Source organism: Pezoporus flaviventris, unplaced genomic scaffold, assembly GCF_033815535.1.
Source record: "Pezoporus flaviventris isolate CSIRO_AGI_PZ_B2104156 unplaced genomic scaffold, CSIRO_AGI_Pfla_v1 ptg000007l, whole genome shotgun sequence".
Classification (NCBI taxonomy): Eukaryota; Metazoa; Chordata; class Aves; order Psittaciformes; family Psittacidae; genus Pezoporus; species Pezoporus flaviventris.
The window spans coordinates 19,927,403-19,954,105 of NW_026892555.1; the positions used below are offsets into that span (position 1 = coordinate 19,927,403).

Genomic DNA, 26,703 nt, shown 5'->3' on the forward strand with positions numbered 1-26,703 from the left:
TTGGCACAATGCATGGGATCACCACACCAGGAGGGGCTACAGGAAGCATTTTTCTGAAGCAGTGCTGCATCTAACACATTCTCCCTGCAGATGTCCAACATCCCCACAGATGTCCAACCAGCCCTGCCCCAATGCACAGTGTATGTCACATGTTACACATACAGTACAATCTGCTTTACGCAGAAACAAGGAACATGGCCTGATCACCACAGGACTGCTGACTTTAGTGACAACCTGGGGGAAGCATGTTAACCTTACTAAGTTTGTACAATACATACAAAACACCAGTTATAAATGTTGACCTTATGCAGTCAGTTATTTACAAAATTCATTTTTATGTACAAAATAAGTCACTATAATTTCAGATTCCTTTTCATATTCAGTGTACAAGCTACCATAAAACAGTGCTATAATCGATACACCATGACACATAATTTAGGGACTATTTATAAATTTGTGTTTCCCTTATGTAAAGTGATACTGCTGTTAAAGACACAGTAAAAAAGAAGAGGAAAAAAAACCTCCACGTTTTGGAAAATAACAGAGATGAAAATGGAACTTTCATGACTTGAAAAGTAACAGGGCTTTCTAAGCATTATTTTAATACAATTCATTACAAAGTGTTTTTTCTATTGGGAATATTTGTTTCTCTCCTCTTCTTGTTAAATTACTGCTAGTCAATCCAGCCATATCCTACAGGACTTTAGTTTCCACTGTTCCTGGATAGGATTAAATACAGTACATTATTGCTAACTGTCCCCACAACAAAACCTACATCTTTCAAGTGCAAAGCAAGATACTTGTGTTTTTTAATAAGGCACAGAATAGCCAGTATTTCCAGTGTAACACAGAATCCCTATCAGTTTTATACACTGCGAATGTTCATATAAAATTTCAATCTTTCAAAGGTTTGAACTGTTTCCTGAATCCAAGTCTCTTCTGGTATCTGAAGCCGAGTAGACAAGTAGCGGTAGGGAAGCTGACTGTGAGACATCAGGTATTTGGGAACAGCTGCTTTGTAATGGAGGAGATTCAACAAAATCACTCCTAGGAGTTATTCTAGAAGTAATGGAAAAGAAAATACAGGGACTCAATTTTAAGCACAGTGCATTACATTGGAAAAAATATTATGATTTCATTACTAGAAATGTATTTAAGCTATATTATTTTCAAGAGAATGCAGTACAGTTCTGTACATTTTGCCAAGCTCAGGGTCACCACTGCTCTTTTTCAGACTTACCATCTCTCAGAATGATTACTGAGAATATACTGATTCTTCAGAGAGAAGAAATAGAAAACTTACCAGAAAAAAGAATTAATGGTCATACACATAAACATGCAAAAGACTGAGTTCAGGAGACGTACCTTCCTTCAGCTGCTCTCTTCATACTCTCACCCAAGCTACTCAGGTGACATGTGCTATCTGCTTTATTTCTTTTTTCCACCTGATCCACGGTCAGTTTAGAACCAGATAACATTTGATCTCCACTGTTTTCACCTTCGTCGACTCTTTGGACTGATGTTCCATCCGCCTCTACCTCTTTCTCAGATGTCTCTGGAGAGGTTTTAATTTCTGCAACGGTTTCCTGGCTTAAGTAATCATGATTAGTGATTGCTACTGCAGACGTTCCATGATTTGTTGTCCCACCGGTGCTGGTCCCCATTGACTTCGAAATGACTTTCAGTCTGTGTGAGGTTGATTTGTAGTGCTTCTTTTTATGCTTAACTTTGGAGTTATGCCTCAAGAAAAATTCACATGATTCTTGCAGCACTCTTCGACTTTCACTGATCGGACTGAAAGAAAATACAAGTGTGTAACTGGATGAAGGGGATAATCCTATACAGAGTGTAATACAGCTTTGTACACAAACCCATGAAAGAATAGCAATCAGTGATGCAGTCTGAGCTGGATGCTAATAAACATGAGATAAAAAAAAAATATGTGAAAAAAAGAGGGGAAAAAAGCCCTGATCATAATGGCTCCAAAGCTATGATGTCTGTGAAACAATTAAATAAAGCAGATTTGTACATTTCTTACTTCTGTAAGCAGGTCCAATGGCTTCAGTTGATTAATCATCTCAGACAGGAAAGCAGGATTAGCTCATAAGCAGCTGTATTACGAAATTAACTTTATGTAAAGTAAACCTTGTTTAAGTGAAAAAAAGGTAAGCATTATAAAACTGACTTTGGTATTTTTAAATTCTTATAGCTTAAAGCAGTTAACATCTGAAACACACGAAAAATTATACAGGAAATGGAAAAAGAGGGGAGAAGGAAAGGAAGCTATAAGCTCACCATCAAGGAATGCAGATGTAAAATAAAAGGAGCTTAAGGACTGCTGCCTTGGGAAATCCAAAGAGAAAGATCTTAACCCACAGCATAATTTATGAGTAATACAGATACTTTAAAAGAAATCATCAAGAAATAAAATGACAACTACTAGAAATGGGCATGACATTTATAATCTGTTTAAATCCACAGATCGAAATTAAATAAATTAAGTAATAAAACTGAATTATTCTGTTTCAGAAAAATAATAAGGAACAATAGACTAATATAATAAAAGTGACACTAAGGAGGGTTCAATGAAAATGAATTTTAAAATAAGACAAGCCTGGCAGAGGAGAAAAGCAGAGGATGTTATTATGACAGTAAACACAGCTAAGCACTGTGCTACTGAAGCATCCAGAACATGTGAAAGGATCTAAATTGACAGCTGAAATTATCTTCTCCCATGCGAGTGGAAATCAGAGATGCAGTAGTCAATGCTGAACAACAATATGTCTTCTGCTTTACGAAAGAGAGCAAATCAGCAGAGGAAAATATTTTCTATTTTCTGAAAATGTTGAAAAGTCACTGCCTATGTAAAACTTCCAAAAACTCTAATGGAATTTTGCTGATGCCCATATGCAGCATTTAGAAAGGGTCGAAGGAGAACATTTTGATTGCCTGAGCTATATTTAAAGAGATATGCCAAAATTCCACCTTATTTTAAGGTATATACTTAAAAAAACAGGAATAAAAAAAACGGTTCTTACTCTCTTTTGCGGTTTCTGTTGAAGAAATTGGCCCATTCAGAACAGGTCTTTTTACTTCCCACCCAGAAGACTGGAGATATGCCAACAATCAATGTCAGCAAATATTTCATCAGAAACAAAAATATTTCTGGTCTTGCTAGTGCCTTTGCCTAGAAGATAACAAAGTTGAATAAATGCAAAGAAGAAAATACACTTGTTGATTTACTTTTTTATGCACAGAAAACAAAATAAATGATGTAAAAGAGACCTTCTCCTTATGGCTGCTGGTCTTTGTTGAGGCTTGTACTGAGGACAAATGTTAGACATGTACAGTCAAGTCAGACCTGGTTAATGTCTGCAGCTGAATACACACAGAGAAGATTAGTCAGAAGGAATTTATTTTTTTTTAACTTGAAAGGAAAGATAATTTGGAGGGTAACAGTATTAGTAACCATGTTCTTCAGAGATAGCTTGTATGTGTAAGATTTCTCCCTTCAACTTAAAAGAAACAGTACGTGGATGAGTTGGGAGCTAATCAGATTACACAGCATATTCAAGGAACCGCAGGGAAATAAAGAGTAGTTTTTTGTTTATTTCAAAATTAATCCACTTATTTGCAGAACTGGATCATAGGAGCAGAGATATTTAACTCAGAGATTATTATCTTCTGCTCCCATGCTGCAAATTTAATTTACATTACCTAACCTATCTGCCTGTCCCATCTATGAAAGTCACTATTTCTGTTAGCCAGGTAACATTAGCTACTTAAGCTGAAGTTTGGTTTTATTTGGTTTTGATCAGGCCAATATAATGAAAGTCTTCAAGCTTGCTCAGGTAAACCAAGGCTGAGCATGCCACTTTAATCTATTCCACAGTTAGCATGTGCTGTTTATTACAGGGACAGATCCCATTAAGTCTATCTGTGTAACATTCCCTGTTGCTATTTACTCTTTTCAATAGGTTAATTAGAGGCTGAGAGTACATGCTCTCTGTTATTATGCCAAGCTGTTATAAGTAGGTAAGCACTAAGAAACAAAACGTGCTTTTTTTTTAAAGCATCAAAGCCTTGTTTTTATCTTGTATATTTTGTAATTTTGAACCGTTTAGGTTTATACAGAGCCCAATGAAGACAAAGTGCACTTCTTAAGAACAGTAATGGAATCAAAGCAATAAAGAAGTCTGTAAGCTTTGCTACTCTCAGTTTATACTAACTTCAGTACATAGGATACAGAGGATGCTTAAGAATGTAGAAGGATCAAGCCTTATCATTCCATAATACCTGTGCTTATATTCAGCTTTTTAATGATAGTTTATTGCAGTAAAAACACAGATGGTAAGTGCAAAGCAATGAAAGATGACATGAGACACTTGCATTTCTCCTAATGATGGTGTCATCTTTTATATTTGTTCTTAATGGAAAGAAACCGCAAATTACTTGCAATTGCAGGGAGTTTTATGTACTTACAAGAGATTTAATCCATAGAGAGTACTGAACATGGGCAGATTTACTTTAAAAGCCTTTCCAAGGAAGTTGGTGTTTTAAGAGTCAAATGTTAAATACAAACACTTCTGCACTTTAAAGTGCTGTTGGGTTGTTTTTCTTTTTTTGTTTGCTGTTTGTTTGGTTGGTTGTTTTTTAAGATTTCTTCATATACTGAAAATCAGCCTGCAAATGACAGCTATCATGGGAAAAATATACTGGAAATTTGCTTGGTAATTTCAAGTGGTTTACACTTCTACATTTCAAAGACAAAAAAAAAAAAAAAAAGGACAAGAGTGATTTAAAATCTATGGTTATAAGCAACAAAATCCCAGTTAGATTTTCTCAATCTTCAAGAATCATCATTTCAGCTTCAACTGAAATTGATGAAAATTCACCTTAAGTGCTTTGATACTGAGCTAGGTACCCAAATAACGAGCAACTACTTTTAGGTACACATACTATGAAGAATGACCCTCCTCCCAGCATGAACTTTGTTGGGACTGGTCTTGTTCAACATCTTTGTCAGTGACATGGACAGTGGGATTGAGTGCACCCTCAGCAAGTTTGCCGATGACACCAAGCTGTGTGGTTCGGTTGATACGCTAGAGGGAAGGAATGCCATCCAGAGGGACCTCGACACGCTTGTGAGGTGGGCTGATGCCAACCTCATGAAGTTTAACCATGACAAGTGCAAGGTCCTGCACCTGGGTCGGAGCAATCCCAGGCACAGCTACAGGTTGGGCAGAGAAGAGATTCAGAGCAGCCCTGTGGAGAAGGACTTGGGGGTTTTGGTCGATGAGAAAATGAACATGAGCTGGCTTCAGTGTGCGCTCACAGCCTAGAAAGCCAACCGTATCCTGGGCTGCATCAAAAGGAGCGTGACCAGCAGGTCGAAGGAGGTGATCCTGCCCCTCTACTCTGCTCTCGTGAGACCTCACCTGGAGTATTGTGTGCAGTTCTGGTGTCCTCAACATAAAAAGGACATGGAACTGTTGGAACAACTCCAGAGAAGGGCCATGAGGATGATCAGGGGACTGGAGCACCTCCCGTATGAAGACAGGCTGAGAAAGTTGGGGCTGTTGAGCATGGAGAAGAGAAGGCTGCGTGGAGACCTCATAGCAGCCTTCCAGTATCTGAAGGGGGGCTATAAGTGTGGTGGGAAGAGACTCTTCACTAGGGACTGTAGTGAAAGGACAAGGGGTAATGGGTTAAAACTTCAACAGGGGAAGTTTAGATTGGATATAAGGAAGAAGTTCCTTATTGTAAGGGTGGTGAGGCACTGGAATGGGTGGCCCAGGGAAGTTGTGAATGCTCCATTCCTGGCAGTGTTCAAGGCCAGGTTGGATAAAGTCTTAGGTGACATGTTTTAGCGTGAGGTGTCCCTGCCCATGGCAGGGGGGTTGGAACTAGATGATCTTAAGGTCCTTTCCAACCCTAACTATTCTATGATTCTATAAATTCAAATGCCTTAAAGATCATATATTCCCTTTAGATTAAGTTGGAGTTAACTGCCCTGTGCTATCAATTTGATTAACAAAAACTTTCAAAGCAGAAGTTTCACACCACCAATTTTCACTTAAAAATCAACTAATCACCGCACGTTCTTGAACTGATTTACTAATTGCACAGCAGATATAGTAATGTATAATGGGCTTTGTTAATTAACTTTTCATTATAATTTATAAAGGAAACTGCTACTTGCCTGATAAGGACAAGGAATATGGTACTGGTCACAGTGGTCAAACACCCAAGTCGTTTCCCAGATCTTCCGGTTCACCAGTTCATAGACATAACATCCAAGAAGTGCTACAAGTGGCACCAAGTATAAACCACTAAAAACTCCAATTCGGATCATAAATTTCTTTAGCTTCTCCTGGTTTCTGCCATCATGCTGAATGACTTGCCGCACATGATTTAAAGAAATAATACCAGCTAAAAGAAGAGAGAGACCGAAAAAGACACAAAGGCACAACGGCAAAAGCACAAAGTACAAAGAGGCATCCAGATCGTAGAGACCCACAAAACAAACTCCACTGATATTGTCCCCTTCAACTTTGTTCATTGCAAGGAGCATAATGGTTAGAAAACCAGGTATTCCCCATGCAACCGCATGGAACCACATGGCCTTTTGCGCAATAGCTTCACAGCTCCATTTTCTTCCCGCTGCAAGGAACCAAGTGATTGTAAGAATCACCCACCATATAGTTCCTGCCATAGTGAAAAAATACAAAACCATGAAAAGGACAGTACAGGCTTTGTTTTGGGAGCCAAGAACAACTGTTTCACCGATTTCTAACTTATCATCTGCCTCATTACAGGCAGTTTTGTTCCCAAGTAAAAATCCAATAAAGTACATTAGAGAGACTATGCTGTAACAGACAGAGTAATATATGATCGGCCTCTCTGGGTACCTAAACCTTTTAACATCAATCAGGAAAGTCAGGAAAGTGAAAAGCGTAGCACAAAGACAAAAGATTGAAACTATTCCAATGAAGCTTTTTGCAACATCCAATTCATAGTTTTTGAAGTACATATTGGGACATGGGGGTGCGCACTGATCAATTCCTAGAAACTTGTAGCCTTGTCCATTGGTAGTGTGTAGGTGTCGTGGACACCAGAATCCATAATCCCTTCGGGTCTGGCCTGGGGTCTTCTGGGTTCCATGCATGTTTGTGGTTACAGCAGCAGTGGCAGGAACAGTTTCATCACAATTGACTAGTCTACATAAACAAACAGAAGAGGAAATATCTTAATACTCTTCATTCTTAACTGCAATTATTTCTTAGAAATATGAAAAAAATCTGATTCTAAGCACCTTTAAATTTTGTAGATAATGCAAAATGTGCATTACATTAAAAACTCAAGTGGTATTTAAAAAACAGACTTAAAATATTTTCAGTTTAGAAGACTATTCAAGCACAGCTATTCAACTGTTGTTTTATTGCTTATGAAACTACTCTAATTTCAATTGTTCTTTTAGAGTCTTAAATTCTACTAAACTTTCATATATGTATATTAAAAAATTCCCAGCAGGGTTTTTTTAACTCTGGATAACAATAGAGTTCTGGAGACTGATGTTGTCAAAATGCAAGCCTCAGTCAAGGAATAAAGAAAGAAGGCTGACAGTATGCAGTATATGATTATAATTTTTGTGTTTTAGTAATATTTCATTGTTGACAACAATAAAACTACCTAACTGAAAAAGACAAAAGCAGAATAGATAAGCACTGTAAAAAATTATCACTATTTTAGCAATAGTGATAATTTAGTGTTCATCTAAAAATTGCTCAAGACTCAACTGCTCAAGGGTTTGATTGAACACAATATGTGACCTTTTATATGGTTAATACAGTACTAGCAGTGTTGAACATATCTTCAAACTAGCTTATGCAGTTATAACTCAAACAGGTAGGCATTTACTCAAAACTGGGTTTATATTTATATGCTTTCCAAGTTTAAGCATATATTTAAAAAGAACAAGTTTTGCATTTTAACTTTTAAAGTAAATTTCTGTTATCTCAAAACATTTTTTGTGAAATGCTATTATAGGAGTCCTTCAATATTAGTTTGCAAGCTTGGCTTAAGCTAAACACCCCTTCAGTTCTTTGTTTCCCCTGCGTTATTGTGCTGTCTAAATAAATCCAGACTAATCATTAAGAGAACTGATTCTGTAGCAGATTCTTTCATTAACCAAGGGCTGGACCATTATGCATGGAAACGGTGCAAGCTTTATTCACCCATGTCTTCCTAGGCATTATGTATGTCTGTAAGAATAAAGAAGTAGGAATCTGAGGATTCCAGTTACTGACCATCCTCTCACAAGCTCCTCTTCAACGGGCTCCAGCAGCAGGATCTCTGCTGTGGTAAGAACATCCTGCATCACCTGGATTTCTTGTAGGTGTGTTGTGGTTTAAGCCCAGCCGGTAACTCAGAACCATGCAGACAATAGTTCACTCCCCAACCTCCACTTCCTCCCCCCACTCCCAGAGGGATGGGGAGGAGAATCGAAAGAATGTAACTCCCACAGGTTGAGACAAGAACAGTTTAGTAACTAAGATATAACACAAACCACTGCTGCTGCCACCAATAATAATAATGATAAGGGAAATAACAAGGGAAGAGAATACAACCGCTCACCACCCACCGACAGATACCCAGCCTGACCCAAACAGTGATCTAGCCCTTCCAGATAACTGACCCCAGTTTATATACCAGGCATGATGTGCTGTGGTATGGAATACCCCTTTGGCTAGTTTGGGTCAGGCGTCCTGCCTCTGCTTCCTCTCGACTTCCCCTCCTCCCTGGCAGAGCATGAGACTCAGAAAGTCCTTGGTCAGAGTAAACATTACTGAGCAACAACTAAAAACATCGGTGTTATCAGCACTGTTCCCATGTTGAAAGTCAAAAACACAGCACTGCACCAGCTACTAAGACTGAGAAAAATGACTGCTGCTGCTGAACCCAGGTCAAGGTGCCTGGGGAGACATTTCACATACGAACAGAGCAGGTTCATTGTCAGTAAATGCTAGCAATAATAGAATAATCTAAAGCTGCAGTAATTACTGCAAAATGTATTTTAATTTTAAATGTCATTTGAAAGATACATTGAGTAACTGTCTTCAATTGTAATTTTCCTAATTTTTCAAAACAATTCTTGAAGACATTTGCTGCGCTGAGTAGCACTACTGTTGCATAAAAGCTCACGCTAGATGGGAAAAGCTGATGTCTCCTTGTTTTAAAATCCCACAATCTTCCTGCAGAACTAAGGAAAATGGCATTAATGCCATCTATCATACTCACTCTGGTACAGATTTCTACCCCAATACAGATTTCTACCAGAGATCATGGCACAGAATTACTGATCCAGCTCTCTCTCAGCCCTATCACAGATTAGCAACTGCACAGGGGTTAGAAAAATGATTTGAATTTCCACTTTCTGCTCCTTTCCTGTAGTTCTTGACCTGATGTGTGTTAAAAAACAACCCAACCACTACCACCATTTGGCCTTAATAATTTATCTGCAGTTGAATGTCAGAATCCCAAAAGATTACAAGGGAACGTATTCAGTGGTTTCCATTTAATATATACCTTTTCCCCAAATGTAGTATTAACTGTCTTCTCTCTGGAAGATATATGTGAGCATCTCTGAGAAAAGTGGAATTTTTAAAAAAGGGACTTTTGGCAGGCAGTACAGGAAAAGCAACACAAGACTGAATTTGCACATTTAAGCAGTTAGGAGTAAGATAAAACTTCTATGACTTAACGCTGTGTCCATTCAACTACAGAATATTTTCTATTTAATTATTTTATGAGCAGTTATTTATAAAATCCCCATGAAGTAAGTGTGATCACCCTTAGTTCAGAGATCAGAAACCAAAGCAAAATATATTCTGTAACATTTATTATAACAAATTTTATGAAAACTATACTAAAAAACTTCTTTTTGCAGGGATCTGAATACTGAAAAGTACTGCAGAAATTTGTTGTAAGAAAGTCACAAGCAGGAAATGCAGGTGATCATTTGAATAAAACAGGTTTTAATTAGGAAATAGCCCTATGCATAAGCACTGCAGGGTCACCAAAGACAAGGAAGCTACAGCAAGGTGGTGATATTTAACATTCTACCTGAGATTTTCAACTTAGCCTAGGTCAATTGAAAACATCGCCCCCACCCCCTGTCAATGTGAAAAATACCCTACCTGGCACATTCCAGCTCTTCAGGCCATGTGATTCCAAAAGTGTCCATCAACTGCTTACAATCAGAATATACTTTCTCACAGAGGCTTCGACAAGGGTGAATCACATGAACTTGCTCTAGGCAGGCAGGGACAAAGGCTTTGCACAGAAATGTGCGGAAGTCTGGTGAACAGTGAAGATTCATAAGTGGAAAAAAAGGCTACAGGGAAGAAAAAGGCTTTGGTTAGTAATTTTAAAAAGATAATTCAAGTAGTCAAAACTAACTTTCATCACTAAGGATCACATTTGTTCCCCTGTAGGTTTGAAAAGACAACAGAATATAGTGCTTGTTCAGCAGTTGTGAAAGAGTAAAACCCAGTGACCTGAGCAGTGAGAAGCTCTGTTAACACTTCTAGCCTTGCCCTGGGATCTTGGCCAATCTCTAACTACTCAAACCTGATTTTTTACCATTTGACAATATTAGAAACTTTAATGATATTATGAAAGGCTAAGATTGTTTAGAAACAGAGGGAAACACTAAGTTCCTACATTCACCAGTCAGCTTCTAAATGAGATTTTTTAAAAGTGCTCCTGTCCCTGTAGTTCCTGTTAGATTACATTTTCAGTCTAAGTGGTGTGTTGCACTCATCGTCTTCTCTCATGCCAGAGAGGTTTGGGTTTCTTTGATTAGTAAGGTCTAAATATCATTATTCTTCACTTCTGAAACACTGCATTTCAAAATTTGACATGACTGATGAATGTTCTGACTAGAGAATTCACAAAATGATATTTAATGCAACTTGCCCCTTCCTCCTCCTCCCTCCCCCCTTAACTCTACATTTTACCAACTTTGTTATTAGGGAAACCTATTTTAGCTGAAATATTACTGTGTATCAGACAAACCAGAAGCTGTCAGACATTTTTGCAAGTGCTGAACTGCTGTAAGGGCAGCTCATTGAAGGAAGCAAGTGATGACATGCTAACAGCATGGCCAGGCATGCTCCTGTGCTTCTAAGTGGGCTGTATGTCCAAAGCAGCAGGGCCAGCAGAAGGAAGCAGGAATGCTGGGGGGCTGTGTAAGCAAGCCCTTGTGTCAGCGAGCACAAGCAGAAATCAAACTGAAGGCGCCAACCATGTGCTGGTGATCTGCTGGAGGGCACATGGACCAACAGATCAGCTAGGGCCAGGAGGTGCCAGGCACTGCCAGGACAGACAGCACATATATGGTGCACTGCCATTTGGCCCATGTAAAAGCTCTGGGGTGGCAGGCTAGGGGGATGCGCAGAAAAGGCTTGCTTCTCCACTCACCAAGGTGCGGAGACTGCCCAGGGAAAGGGAGGGAACACAGAGCAGCTGCAGGGATGTGTGCTGAAGGGATCCAGCCCCACTGGTTCTTGAATAAGCCCCAGCCTTCAGATCCATTGCAGGCTGCTGTTCACTGTCCTGTCTGCCACACCAGACACACGTTCCTGAGCCAGCTCATGAAAGTAAAACAAGCTCGTTCCCCGAGGGAACCAACCCACAGCTGAGGTGAAAGCCACCTGCAGGGTCACATCAGCCTTTGAAGTTATTTTTAATTTTTTTTTTTAAGTTTTAGAGAACAATCAACCATTGGAATAATCTCCCCAGGGAAGTGGTGGATTCCCCAACATTGAACACTTTTAAGGTTCAGCCACAGAGGGCGTTGGGACATCTAGTCTAAGGCATGCTTTGCCAAGCAAGGCTGGACCAGATGATCCTTGAGGTCCCTTCCAACCTGGCATTCTAAGATTCTACAAAGTACATGTTTTGAAGAACTGCTTCTGGTATTTCAGGAAACAGGAATCTCCATATCATACCTAAATAGTCAATTTCATGCATCAGGAAAACTGGAATAGTATTTAACACACTTTTAAATGTTCCGATAAACAGGGACAGTGTGTGAAGTTTTCAAAGTAGGCAAAGTTTTTACTAAGATTTTTATTTAGGAAGATTTTTATTTACTTCTTTGCCATTAACAGCTACATAAATCAAATATTCAACAAAGGACTGGTAAGGGAAGGACTAACTTCTGAGTCCTGAATAGCATTCTTACTTTTGCCAGCTTTTAAGAAACCCAAGTATATACATACACACACACACACACACATGCACACACCCCTACAGCCAAAGATCAAGTTTTACTGCATGCCAAGCACGTATTTTAAAATAAAAGACATTGATAAATAAATTTCCCCCTCCAAAATGGATTACCTACAAATCCTCAGGGGACTTTTGCAGTAAGCACAGGAATGTGTACGGAGGGGTGAAAGGAGAAGATAAGGCAGAGCAAGAATAACTTCAAAATGCTTTATGAAAAAAAAAACAAAAAAATGTTGGCACTATCCTGCAGAGCACTCTGGCTGCATCTGCAGATGCATCACAGCAGGCGCACAGAGGTCTGATCCTGTCTCTCTGGATGTCTGCTCTGGAGCTGCTTTTGCAGGAACCAAGACTTGAAATATTTTATGACAAGGAGAGTAGTATAACTCTGGTATAACATGCTCCAGTTCCATCAGTCAGATTAATTCCTAAACACTGCATGGTTAAGATGAAAATAACAGTGAAGAGTTAACTCCAAATGAATTAAATGACCTCTGCATAATTATGATGCTTGTGTTCTTTTCAATTAAATGTTATTTGTTCCAATGGTTAGTTTATGTTAGGTCTGTTCTTCCTGGCACTTAGGATAAAATGAAGCTAACAGCCTCGGTGATCACATACAGCTCCTGTAGAAACTGAGTTCACTTTTGAAATTCAGTCTTATAGAAATTGTCTTGATTTTTTTTTACTTTTTTCCTTTCTGTGTCCCACAAAGTTTATCTCAGTTGATAGAAAATAATTTTCCAGAGCAAGTTTTGGGGTGCCAGCCAAGAACTTCTGCAGCCACAGGTAAAACAGCAACATTTGCTCAACAAAGTAAGAATTTTAAAAAAAAAAAAGTATTTTGATAAGCAACAATTTTTTAAATTGAGTTTTCCAACATAGCTATTAAGGTTACATATTGTAGGCTCACCCCCTTGATACAGCAAATAAGTATAACAAAAGTGATATCTGGTGGAGAAAGACATAAACCCACCCTTTACCATTCTAACTATGGCATGTTGTCACTGGCTAAACACTGTTGTTTAACAATCTATTTTATTTAAATGCAAAACTGTGTGAACAGCTAAATACAAAAATGTGATATTTTAGGAAGAAACCTATGCTCAGCCTGTAATGTAATCAGAGTAGAGATCCAAGGACCTGGCTGCCAAGAGTACTTGTTCTTACAGTATTTCTTTCAGCTTGCTAACAATATTTAGCTTCTGACACATGAAAGTATAAACATAAGAAGCAGGAAGTTTCATGTTCTGAAGACACAAGCAGACTTTCTGAGTCAGACCAAACTCAGACTGCATTTAGCTGGTCACCCCATTCTCACCCCAGCTGGTGAGAAGTGGGACATAGCAAAACAAGCTGACATCCCTTCCAGTTCCCTGCAACCAGCGGTTTAGGAAATCAGCTGCAGGTTATACCACCACTGTGTTGAAAAGACACCGACAAACTTCCTTTCTGCCTAGAACATATCTAATCTCTTTTTCAATCATTTACACTTATACCCTTTGCAAATACTACAGCAGTAAGTTAGACTGCATAATCAGGCACTGCTGAGAAAGGAGCACATTATTGTAACTCCTGCTTTTGCAACCTCATTTGTCTTTTGACAAACGGCTAACAGATTACTCTTTACTTTTTCCATGTCATTTTGCCATCCTGATAAACCTTAGCATAATAAGGTTTTAAATTTTTATTTCTATTCCTTTCCTAATATACTTTGCCTTCTATCTGCCTTGACTACAGTTGAACACTGACCACACATTTTCGCAGTGACAAAGACTCTTTTCTGAGTGACAGTAACTAATACAATAATAACCCCCTCCTTGAATAGCACTGTATTTATTAACAATTAATGATTAATAAATTTACAGTACCAGACTTGCACACAACTACTGTCCCGTAAGTGTCACTCCAGAACTGAAGTACAACCTCAAAACCTAAATCAGTGTATTTTACATATACACTTTCGTACCTGATATTTAGGAAATATGGCTGCTGTCAACTATGGTGTATATAAGCAGTCTCAAAAGAACAGGCAGCAATTGCTCTTCATAATCAGAGAGATACTAACAATCTTCACAGTAGCTTTATCCACTTTTATAATGACAATCTGTTTCAATTAAAAACGGTGACACAAATATGGCATGGTTGATTTAATCCTAACACTACTGTTTAAATAGTTATTCTGGACTGGATGGAAATGAGATTAGCATCATACCCAGAGAGATTAATGCCTTCACACAATTACTAGATGGGATAGCAAGGGTGGCAATTTGCTCTTAGCCACAGTGAATCAGCTGCCAAGAATCTCCAACTTCTAATTCATGCACAATTAAATAATGATAAATAAATGTCCTAACACATGGAATTAAACGAAGGATGAAATGCTCAAGTTCCATTACATTCAAAGCAAGGTTGAGAAAAAAAACAGGGTCTTCCTATTGGAAGTTACAGTGACAGATTTAGCTCAAAGGCAAGTTAAAGACACTTTTAAGTTGGTATGTAAGGATTTAGAAACTATTTTGCAGGAGGCTGAGGCAGTTTAGATGTCAGCATCTTGTTGCTACATGTCTGTTAGAAGTTGTTATTTAACAGCAGAGCTGCAAAACAGAAATGTGACTGTAGCTCATGAACATTAGCACAATGTCAAGCATCCTTCAAACTACCAGCAAAGATGGTAGGAACTAATTTGGAGTCCCACATACTCTGTGTCACCACCTGAGCTTGCTTAATAATTGACTACTGCTGCCAGCTGCGAGTATCAGTTATAATCTGTGTTTTCTAAACTCAGCTAAAATATCATGGGTAACTCCTCTACAACGAAAGAGTTTTCAGGACTAAAATTCACTGATAAGAATAAAATATTTTAGGTATGAACATATGCAAATTTAATATGCATCATCAGTGCAGCCTAATTTGACAGAGGTAAAAGCATTCAAAACACACATTCAAATTTTAATAAGCTGCTTTTAAACAAACCAGCATTACTTTCTGTAGCTTTCACAACACAATTAAGACAAATGCAGTCACAATTGATTTAAAAGCTTGTCAAACATATTTTAAACATAATCAGTTTAGTGTTTACAGAGATAAGAATAAAACCTTTTGTCAGAGTAGAAAGTAGGTTATCACCTTGGCTTAAAAGACACAATAGTTTAAATTTCCTACACAAGGACAATCTGGAGTTCAAGGAGCTGATGGAAAAAAAAGAGAATTAAAAAAAGTAGTAAACAAGCAAGTGGATCAAATGATATTGTTCTGCAACGGAAGCTGTTTGCAAAGATATGAGCTTTCATCTTTGTTCTTCGACTAAACAGCAAAGGCAGTGCATGCATTTGGATTTTCAAAGGGCTCCAAACAAAGCGTGGGGACAGCTTCACTTGCAGCAGCTGATAACTGAACCGTTCCCAGTTGCCTGCTCCTCCCATGGTTGTACAGCTGTGGGAGCCGACAACTGGTCAGCATCTGAAGCATCATCCTTTAGGACAAGCCCATTATCTTAAAGAATGCTGTGCTGTAAACGCCAGTGGCATCAGGGACTGATGCCTGTGCAGCACAGACTCAATCGGCCAGAAACTTCATCACCCACCTAAAGTGAAACTAGTGAGGCATTCTGTCAGATACCAAGTGGAGCAAGTGCTCAGTGAGCTGAATGAGCCATCACACGAACGGTCAATATATCTGCAACAAAATCACCAGTGTATTTGCAAGCTCTTGGCCGTCATTCACCCCTACACACAATATAGACTTTGATACATATACATATATAAATATACATACTCAGGTCTAAACCTTCATACTAGCTATTCAAAGTTGATGAGAATATTAATCATAAATCCAGTCAGGGTAAGGACAAGGCACATGGGGAAGGTTTTCAAAGGTCAGTAGGCAACAAGGCACTCATGCACCTTAAAACCAAACAAACTGACAAGCAAACACTCCTCTGACACCACAACTAGGCACTAAACTTGTCATTGCCATTATACAGATACATACACAGAAAGATAAAACAGTAAAATATTTTGCTTTTTACCTCTATGGGTTCCAGGCTGTTTTGCATTAACTAACAACTACAAAAATTCTTTCTGTAGTAAAACAACTTAGTTCCACTTTTTCACTCTAAATGAAGTGTGAAATAAAAATACCAATGTTCTTATCTTTTTTAACTAAAGCAAAGGTTAGAAACAATATAACCAAGAATATTACACTTCACTAAGAAGCTGTTCTGAAGTAAACTAAAGTAGTACCCCAATACTTTCCAAAAATAGCTTATTAGCAAAATTCACGGCCTTTTGTGGTTCTAACCTAAATTATAGCTCAACCTAAATTATAGATATTCCAACCTCTGCAATTTACAGGCCAAAGCAACTGAGAGAGTTTTCCCAAGCATTACAAAACTGATTTATACACAGTTTTAAACTATATATGGTTTTATCTCTATATATACTATACAAAGCATAAAAAGACAAACAAATGTAAGTTATCTCTATGTATACTATACAAAGCATAAAAAGACAGACAAATGCAAGTTAACTGCAGGCTCTCAAACACCCAATGTCTGGACAGAGCTTCATTACATCTGGACTGTAGTAACAGAACCACCTCAAAAAAATCATGTATTTGCCATGTATTACAGGAGTAAATGGATTCATTACTGAACTTCTTGTGTAGAATACAATCTAGAAGATAACCAGTAATGCTGTTGAAAGACTGACTGCTACCTATAAAAAAGATCCTCATTTGAAGGGAATTCCAGCAGAATTAGGTATTGCTCTGGTTCCAAAAGTCAGACCAGATTCATGTTTCCCTGTCTTCTTAAGTGTAGGGACTCACTTCAACATAACAGCACCACCCAAGCTCCCAGAGTAGCAGCCCTGCACCATGCTTTCTTCCTTGCCTACTTCATGAACAAATTAAATCAGGAGAATCTCAGTCATAACAGGATCAATCTTCCCAAGTAATCTTCTGCAACAGCAAGTAAAGCAATCAAGAGCCAGATCCACAAAGGGGACTGGCTATTGGAACAGAAATTTCTGATGTGTAACTTCCAGGCACTTCATAAAGTCCTCACAGCAGTTTCCCTACCTGATGTCCACACCCAGAGGCACCCAAGAATGACATTCACAGAATTCAGGAAGCAGAGATAACCTCACAGCCAGAAGAAAATGCTCAATTAAAACTAACACCAAACTCTGAGGCACTGTTTATACAACAGACTACTACTCAGAATGCTCAGGTATCCACATTCAGACACCTCCTTTACCAGTCTATGAATACCAGAGCTCTCAGCGCCCTTTACCATGACAGTTAGTGGGATGGCAAGAAAGCCAATTCTGTGGCTTTCTGAAACAGCTGAAAAAACCTTCTGAAATAACTCTGCACAGACCAGCACTAGCCCATACAGGTGCTGTTTCTACATGGCTGCTGATCCTGTCACAAGTCCACCCAGGAACACAGTTATATGGCACAACACCTTTGCTCAAAGCTGACTTTATCAGACCCAAGGAAGCTCTGCAAGGAGCCACACTGTTGCCTCCATCAAGCTTCCCACTCCACGCAGACCTGGGCTAGCCATGCTACTGGTTAGGTGGGGATAGAGACATTGTACAGAAGTTGGAAAATCTCCCGCGTTATGAAGTTAATTCCCATGCTAATGGGGAATAATAACCTGCCACCCTCAGCATCCCAAATCCAACACAATTTAAAGTAACTGCATCCAGTGGTTTCTTGCCCATATCTTGTAAAAATGAAACATAGCTTGCCTCATGGTCAGCCAAGCAGTGTGACAGTGTCTCAAGATATGACCAACTGGAAATAACTGAAATCAGAAGACAGAGATAAGAACTGCAGGTGGTCAGGTAGATAATTGCAGCTTCATGGGCTTCAACTCAGTCATCAGACTTGTGCATGCCCAGCTGACATCTCCTACATCACAACAAAGTGAACGGATTAGTTAAAGTTACAAATATTAGTATTTTTAGCAATTTTCATGTAGTGCAGTATCAAATGCTTTCCTGAACTTCAAACAGACTGGCTTAATCCCTAGAAAATCTGCACAAGTTTCTTCCATCATGCACACAAGTTGTTGACAAAGAGGACAGGATCATTACATCTGGACTGCTGAATGAATTCTTGGTAACACAGGGACACAGAGCAACACAAGTCAGACAGCACTAGAAACAAACAACCCAAGAGTCTGAGCCACAAACCAGAGACGGCTAAAAAACCGGACAGGAAAATTGGATGGCAGCCTCTGTTTCATATGTGTTTGGGAAACTTTCACCATGTAGCCAACCTCCTATATACTTAGCATTCACCATGTGCCATAACTTTTGATTCAGAGTAATTTTCTGTAAAATCACTGCTTCTGGAAAGATCAGTGTGTACACAAAATGGAAAACCAGCCTTCATTTCTTTAGCTATCACCTTGACTGTAGCTTGAAAACATAACATTATTACTAATAATCATTATTATTCAGAGTAGATCATTATTGTGATAGGAAAACAAGTACTTAAGGTATAAAAGATACACATAAAATCCTTCCTTGAGGAAAAAAAAAAAAAAAAAGAAGGGGGATTCCTAAGTGTGGGAAATGTTTTTTATCTTCTGCAGGTATATTTTATTCTGTGGCATTTTTGTTCAGTTATTTTTAATGAAGACAAAAATGTCTAAAACAATTATAACCTGAGTAGTTATAGATTTTTGCTCTGTAGACATACGTACTCAAATTACTTTTATTTACTAACTTTTATTTACTCTTAATTTTTATTTATTCTGAGACACAAGCAAACCTGAAAGGCAAGAAAGCAATAAGCAACTCACTTTTAGATAAAAACAAAGAAATAAATAAATACATAAATTCCTAATTCTAAAAGATGGATGAGGCAGCTGTTAAAGAAGGAAGCTAATTCCTTTACCCCATTACTTTATGATCACCTCTTTCTCCTTTCTCCAAATGCAAGATATCCAAATATAAGGAAGGGTTCTCTCAAAGCTAGTGATGTTACTACAGGAGCCTCTTTCTGCATGAACTGCCTCCCACAGTCTCTCCTCCACCTCTTCAAAATCTTCACCCAAATCCTTGACACCTTAAACACTCTGCCTCATCTTGCTAGCAAAATCAAAGAATCAAAGAAGAGGCAGTTTCCCAACAGTTCATTGCTTGCTGTAGCACAGCAGTAACTTAGCATACTCAGTGGGACAATCTGGTGTGAGCTTTCGCCCATTCCTCACAGGAGCCAGCCTAAACAGAAGCAAGTACATCCCCAGCATCTCCATCACACTGCAGAAATCTTCATCCATGAGAAGCTGGGGGCTGTAGGGAGCTCACAAAACATGTTATTGTACTCTAGCCACACAGGCAGTCAAGGACTCACATTTGGTTTCCCTTTCTTTCACAGATTCCTCTGATAAGGAGGTGGACGGATGTACCCTCCTCTTTATATAACACATATGCAAAGGCACCTCTTCCTTCTCCCCTTCCCCCAGCATCTCATCCCTAGAGTGCTGCAGGCAAAAGGAAGCACACACAACTAGGCTGGGGGTTCACCCTGAGGTAATGCTGCAGCACCATGCAGCTGAGGTGGCACTGAGGAAGACAGAGAAACAACACTGGGCAAGTAATCACTGACAGATCCATCAAAGACACAGAAAAAGACTAGAGCAGCTTTAGGCCCACCCTGCTGCCCAACTGGTAAAGCATCAGGAGGTTTTAGACAATGACAGGGGTGGCAATTTCTGAAAGACAAACAAGTTGCTGTTGCCAGAGCTGCCATGGGCCAATGCACTGCATGTGAATGGCTAATGACATGCATGAACCCAAACAATCTGATAAATCATGGACAGCTGAGGGAAAACAGTGTGGGCCACCTGTACACAACGGTATACAATTTTGCCATCTTGTCTACTATTCAAGAGGAGACAATGTGAAGAGTGACCTTTGAAATTACGGCCACCACATCACCCTCAGCAGATTTGTCTTCCCTAACCTGATTTGCTACTGACCAGGTGAAGTTCAGGAAGTTCCACAGGGCAACAGCTACTCCTTAAAAACATGGAAATGATCTTGAAATCACACTTTTTTACAACTGAAAGCTTTGTACCCACTGCTGGCTTTCTCCAACTCCAAGGATGATGTGTTCCAAAAAGTCGACCCAGTATCCAAGCCCTAACTGCCTCCTATCAATGAAGGCAAAGCAGTTCTAAGTAGCTCTGTCCATGTTTTCCTTCTCTATATAAACAGCTTTAGGGATGGTTGTATGACTCCATTCACAAGTGTTCTCCTGGAGTAGGCTACAGCTACAAGACTAAGCCCATCACATACTTATGGTGCCTTGTGCTCAGCAAACAACACAAGTGTAGAGAAGAGGGGGGAGCCAAGGCATGGTCTGTACAATAAGACTTAAACTACCAATGCTTGCAGCTACATAGGAACACTAGACAGGGCACTGTGGAAGGGACAGTAATCTGCAGGAGAGCCACAAGATACCACAAAGCTTTCCAGAAAGGTCTGCTGTTGAGAAAGACCTCACCTTCCACAGGCCAGCTCTGGACCTCATGCACAGCAGGACTGGCTTAAATTTAGTCCAGAGTGAAACTCCTCAATCTCATGCCGTGAGTGGGTGTATTACTCTTCATCAAGCATGCATTACTTTGGATCGCTCTGAATTCCAAGCAGTATCCTTTCAGAACAAGGAGCAAGGCAGTATGATTCACATTATCAAGTAGATGAGAAATGCTTTTCAGACAAAGCAGCGCTAGGCTTTGCAGATGACCAATACCCTTAAAGCCAACGTAATAGGATTACACACATTCACCTGCCTGGTTTCAGCAAATCTGCACAAGCTCGTAACACTTCATGAAGCGCCTCAGTACTACAGGTAACAAACACTTTTTTTAGTGGCTGTAATTTAGTGTACACACAGGAGTCAGCAAAGATGGTTTACAAATGTGTTGCTGTAAGAACCGCTGTAAGAACCAATACTGACTTGTGTTTCTTTGGAACACCAGAGTGCAAAAATAAAACCACCAATTTTTATGGTATCATACAGAATGACACAGATGGGTATAATTCATATTGTTTTGACCCTCTGGCCAAGCGTTTCTACATTCAACATAGTGATGTTCAAACCAGAACTATTCTTGTCCAACTATTTCTAGAGACCCAGCACAGAAGTCAGTCGCACTGCTTTGGATTTCCCTTGATCCATATGAAGCATATATAAAAAAATTAATTTGGCATTTGCAAACTTTCATTAACAAGCCTCAATGTAGGTCTTTCAGCACTAAAATCTTTTGTAATCACCACTTCCTTCTGGTAAGCTAGAAAAGTTACCTTAGTTTGTACTGAGTAACATATATGTACTGCCTGCAGCCTTTACCTCTTCTTATACAAGCCTTGCCTGGCTGTTAGTACCAGTGATACATGGTAAAGAAACAGCAGAAAATGTTACAAGCAAAATACGAACTAAAGAACCCTTCCTGCTCCCTCCATTGGGTCAACGTCCACACCTCTGCACCCTTTCTTGCGTCTTAGGCTCTGAGGCAGCAGCAGGGACAAAACCTAACTCGAGGCAGATAAAGAATACTGGTGGGGTTTTTTTCTAACTGAAGCTGTAGAGGTTTCAGTAAATTCACACCTATTTTCCAGAGCAACTCAGTAACAACCTTCTACACAAAACTGTACTTATTTCCCAAAACTCTCAACCTACAGAAGGCGGGCAGCTTCCTCCTCCCTGTGCGCATACACACAGACACACACACACACACACGCACACACACTTATTTAGCTTGCCAGACACAGCTCTCCCGTTTTAGGACATACTTCGATATTGAATTAATAGAAGATTTATATTTAGTGAAAGCAAATTAAGTGATTACTTTCAAATTTTAACTTACAGGACTTCAGTATTAAACTTTTGAGGGTGGTACTTAATCCACTTCAAACTGGTTTTGTTAGTTTAAACCAACCCTAGTTCTCCTATAATTTCTCCCACTGCTGCAGCCAGTTGCACTGAACTCTCCACAGACATGCACACATGTATTCTGGCACACAGTCACAAACTCAGAAGTGAACGGAAAACTCACTACCAAATCATTTTTCCAGTCTGAGGTACTTTATTGTTCTCCATGGGATGTGTTCCAGTGGTTTGTATAGTCTGCTTTAAAACTCATTGGCAAGCCTTTTGCCTTTGTAATTCTACAGACCCACAGATCTTACCCACATCAGGAAGTTTTAAGGGCTTGTCTACAGTGAACACATTCCAGAACCGGAGCAGAACAGATCAAGAGATACGAAAAAAAAAGTTACAACACAGTAATATTCGCTGCCTTGCGGAATAATGCCTTATATTGACAACTTAGCCCAGTATAGGTAAAAGTAGAAGCTACTTTGGAATTAGAAGTGACTTGATTTCGCGGATGACCACGAGGGGGAGTTACAGCTATTTAAGTATAGCTGTAATAGACCATCTATCCTGCTGTGCCCATCTATTTTCCTGCCCCAACAAACCTCAGGTCTTCAACCTCCCTGTCTGAGCTAGTAGTAACATGAGCAGTGTTACTGTTAAACTGCTTGAAGATACAGCTACATTGAGCATCTGCAAACAATTAGATTCCATTGTCATGCGTCTGTTCAGATAACATACACAAAACTTCACACCACAAAGCCACATGATTTTACCATCTGTTGTGTAAACAAAACTAATCCAAATCTAAAGTAAAACTCAAGTAGCCTAAACACAATCTGCCAAGTTGACAGCTGCAAAAAAAACCAAAACAAACAAACAAACAAAGGGGGAGAATGAGGGAGCAAGGAGAAATCTGGAAATTACGAATTTTCTATTGCAGAGAGTAAGAGCCCAGTGCAGCTATCATCACTAGCCAGAACATAAGATTGAGTTAATCTTTTTTTCTTTCCAGTTTTAATCAGTCCAGTGTTCCAGTTTCCAGCACATCATTATGAAGAGTTGATACATGAGGGAGAAATGCAAGACCACAGGTAGCTGAATTCCTGGAGGACAACCACTATGTGAGACAGTGGCTCCACATACATCCTCTCCTGGAAGATTACTATGAAGATACCACCCCAGAAATGCCAATTTAACACCTTTCCAGACAGCAGAGCAACTGTACAGAAGCCTTCATGCTCCAGCAGATGGAAAGCACAGCTCTTCTGGATATACAAGACTACCCACAGCAGAACACACCTGCAGAGCCTTAAGAGCAGGACACAGAGTTATAACAGTTTTGGAGAGTGAACTTCACCGGCATGTGAGATTTATGCCCTTAACAAAGGTTTGCTATTTCTGGGAGTTAACACTCCAAGTAAGTAACGGGAAGAAGTTTTGAGAGGAGACAGGAGCAGAAAACAGGACTAACATTAAGGCTCTTTCTGCACAAAGTACTGGATTTCTTGAAGGCATTTCCACCACATGCCCTGTGATTGCATGATTAAGCAGCTTACTCTAAGTCAGCTAACATAAAGTGAGGAAAATATTACAAGTGTTAATCTCAAAACCCAGTGTTTACATACTAAAACCATGCCCAGTCTTGAAAACAGGCTGTGGGGAGGGGAGGCAGAAGAACAAGATGGAATTAGAAAACAAAGCCTTTAAGCATTCCTATCAAAGATCAAAAGAATGAAGTTTTAACCAACATACTATTAAAATTCTTTCTTTGTTATGAACAAGGTTTGGACCTCCAATTACCGAAAAATTCAAGCTCTTATAACACCTGAAGTCTCCTCCACCCCCCAGTCCACTGCCTCTTTATGGCTGCAAGGTGAAATTAAACACTACTCCAGAAATCAATAGTTCCTTCTCCCCTGAAGCCACACCAAATCCCCCCTCTGCAAAAAAGCGGGACCTTTTGACAATCCTAAGGCGGCTCCCTGTTACAATCAACTAGGGACAAACTATACCGGCACCATTACCAAATGCCATGTAGAATACACGTCAAAACGTATAAGGAATGCTGGTACATACTGGTCTCCCTCAGAAAAAAAGGGTCCTGCAATGAACCACCAAAGCTTATCATATTAACTCCAATCTAACCACTAGCAACAGATTAAACACTAGCTACATAAGAATGGAAAGCAACTTCCTTACTCTTTCATCAGTAAAGCAGATGTCTTAAAAATTCAGTTTGACCCAGCAGTCAATCAGCACTGCTGAATCACAAATAGAGGCAGGCAGATCAGCACACAGACACATGAGGTAGTTTAGAAATGTCTGCACAACACTAGAGTAGTGAGGTATAACAAATTAGAGGCCAGACAGTGGCAATGACAGGAGACTAGGAAGTAAATGATACAGGGTAAGGAAATCAAAACCTAATAAACACTGTTGTTCCACACAGCCACTCAGTCAGTTGGCTGAGTAGTGATCAACTGCTGCAGTGGTCAGAGGTGGTTATAAGGGAGACAGGATGGGGGGATAAAAAAGGGAAAGCAACAAAACTTCTCATTACCACTCAGATTTTATGAAGTAGCTGTATGAGAACAGGTAAACCACAAACCCCTTCCAGAAGACATGCAGTAGGCACAAGCTACTTGACAGTTCAGAAAAGTCAGTTGTAGCAATCTAATAAAAATGGCTCTGTGGCATCTGCTGTAACAGCAGCATGACTGGAAGGCACAAATACTAACAAAAGCTGGCTCAACAGTTGCAAAGACACACCAAGTAAGAACCAGCAGCACACCTGATGAGATGAAAGTGGCAGACGCTGTAGAAAGCATTCCTGACAAACAAGGACTTGATAAGGCACTGCACAGAGTTTACAACGGAAGCTTATAAGCTTGCCTTCCAATTTTAAAGCCCACAATTTATCTGAGACCTGCAGCTGAATTCAGTTGGTTGTGTACAGGTGTCTTGACATTTGATACCAGAATTTCCCATACACCTACACCAGGCTGGCAACACAATGCGAGACCAAATCCTGTGCTGTTCCAGGCTGGCAGCTAGAGGCCAACCAGGGAATCCTGACTATGCCAAGCAACACTAAAAGAATGCTTTGGTAACTGAACCAAGCTCCTCCTCCAAGCTCAGTAAAAAATATGCAAATAAGATTTTAACAACAGTAGCCACCTCCAATACAATCTCTAATTTTATTTATTTTTTTACCAGAAACTTCTTAATTTTCAACTCGCTTGTTTCACTCTGCACAGGACAAGATAATAAGCTTTTCAAGATCTGTGTTAATATGTTCCCCCTCCTCTTACCACTGAAAAGCCACTATTAAAACAGGTTTAAAACTTGTTTTACAAGCCTCTCACCCAGAGAGGCTCTGGCCCTTTTGTTTCTATCAGCAAAGCTTTTCCACAAGGTGGCATATTCTCAAGGGAGCCACGTTACAATCAGTTCAAGTAAGAAAAGTGTTTGCTTTCAGCTTAAAAACCCTCCAACTTTCAGTCAGAAGTTTCAGCATCGAGTCAGAAGACAACAGAAGGCAAAGCCACAATGGAGAATGGGCCAATAATAAGTTTAAGTACCTCTCTCCTTAGTAGATATAAACCGAGAGAGGAACAAAGAGCAACTTATAAACATTATTTTTGCACTACCCAAGTTCAGATGGGCCACAATATATAAGCCATGACCCCAGAAAATTTCAAGAACTGCCCTGTGTATCAGTGAGGTGCTATACATAATCAGCTCTGCCAAAGAGCTCTGAATAGCCACATTACTGTGCTACACCTATTCCACTCCAACACTGGACCCGAAGTGGGGTGGGGGTGCCTTATAGCTCATAACGTTTTAAAGAAACACCTAGTCACTAAACATTATCTGCCTTGGCATTCTGTGCAACAGGCATCACAAAACATTTCTCAATGACAAAAAGGTTGTTTCACAGTGTAATATTTACATACTACAGTAGGGACAGGGGAACTTACCTCCATTTGGAAAGCAGCCGTGTCCTGATCATAGTGTCCCATGATGTTTGGAAAAAAAGTCATATTGTAAGGCATTCCTGAACATCTGGAAATAGTAATTGGCTCACATGTGAACAAACTGTGCCCTCTCACCAGAGTTAGAAGTAAACTGCAAGTCACAGAGAACACAAGTACTCCCATTTTGTCAGGACCTCCAACTTCAGCGCATAGCTCTGTTCAGGAGTTAGACGGACCAGCTTGGCACAAGGATAAAAATACACATCTTCCTCTGCTGGTTCCAGCGCAAGACAAAGACATGGGAAACTAGGCAGATGACAGACTCCTCACTGCTGCTTTAGGCATCTCCCCATTTCGGCTGGCCGCGGTTTTATTAAATCCCCCTCCTCCTCCAGCCTGCAAGCTGCAGAAGCAGGAAGAGACAGGGCTAATCATTAACAGCAGAAACAACCCGACCGCGACCACCCGTCCGAAGGCCGAACGCGGTCTCCGCAAAGGCCGGCAGGAGAGGGCAGCTCCCGCC

The 26,703-nt window shown here is 39.8% G+C and overlaps 1 protein-coding gene across 4 annotated transcripts; it reads right to left on the reverse strand.

Annotated features, from left to right (window-relative positions):
• On the reverse strand, positions 1 to 26,703 carry FZD6 (frizzled class receptor 6). 4 transcript variants are annotated; one of them, XM_061447953.1, is made up of 7 exons: positions 26,184 to 26,310; positions 19,672 to 19,801; positions 10,200 to 10,396; positions 6,203 to 7,220; positions 3,039 to 3,187; positions 1,366 to 1,794; positions 1 to 1,059 (listed from the first exon to the last, which is right to left on the reverse strand). In XM_061447953.1, the coding sequence occupies exons 3-7, from the start codon at positions 10,379 to 10,381 to the stop codon at positions 903 to 905; spliced, it is 1,935 nt and encodes a 644-aa protein (XP_061303937.1). In that variant the 5' UTR covers positions 10,382 to 10,396; positions 19,672 to 19,801; positions 26,184 to 26,310; the 3' UTR covers positions 1 to 902. The 4 variants fall into 4 exon arrangements, with proteins under 4 accessions (XP_061303937.1, XP_061303936.1, XP_061303938.1 ...); XM_061447952.1 differs by lacking the exon at positions 19,672 to 19,801 and having other exon boundaries at positions 26,184 to 26,703; XM_061447955.1 differs by lacking the exons at positions 1 to 1,059; positions 19,672 to 19,801 and adding an exon at positions 2,039 to 2,077 and having other exon boundaries at positions 1,682 to 1,794; positions 26,184 to 26,703.

What these genes read in the sequence shown, in the direction of transcription:
- FZD6 (XM_061447952.1), bottom strand. Translation starts at nt 26,363, where the DNA reads ATGGGAGTACTTGTGTTCTCTGTGACTTGCAGTTTACTTCTAACTCTG. An exon ending in CGGCTGCTTTCCAAATGGAG is followed by an intron (nt 10,397 to 26,183) that starts GTAAGTTCCCCT and finishes TCTTCCCTGTAG; the next exon opens with CCTTTTTTTCCACTTATGAA. An exon ending in AACAGAAACCGCAAAAGAGA is followed by an intron (nt 1,795 to 3,038) that starts GTAAGAACCGTT and finishes ATTTTCTTTCAG; the next exon opens with TCCGATCAGTGAAAGTCGAA.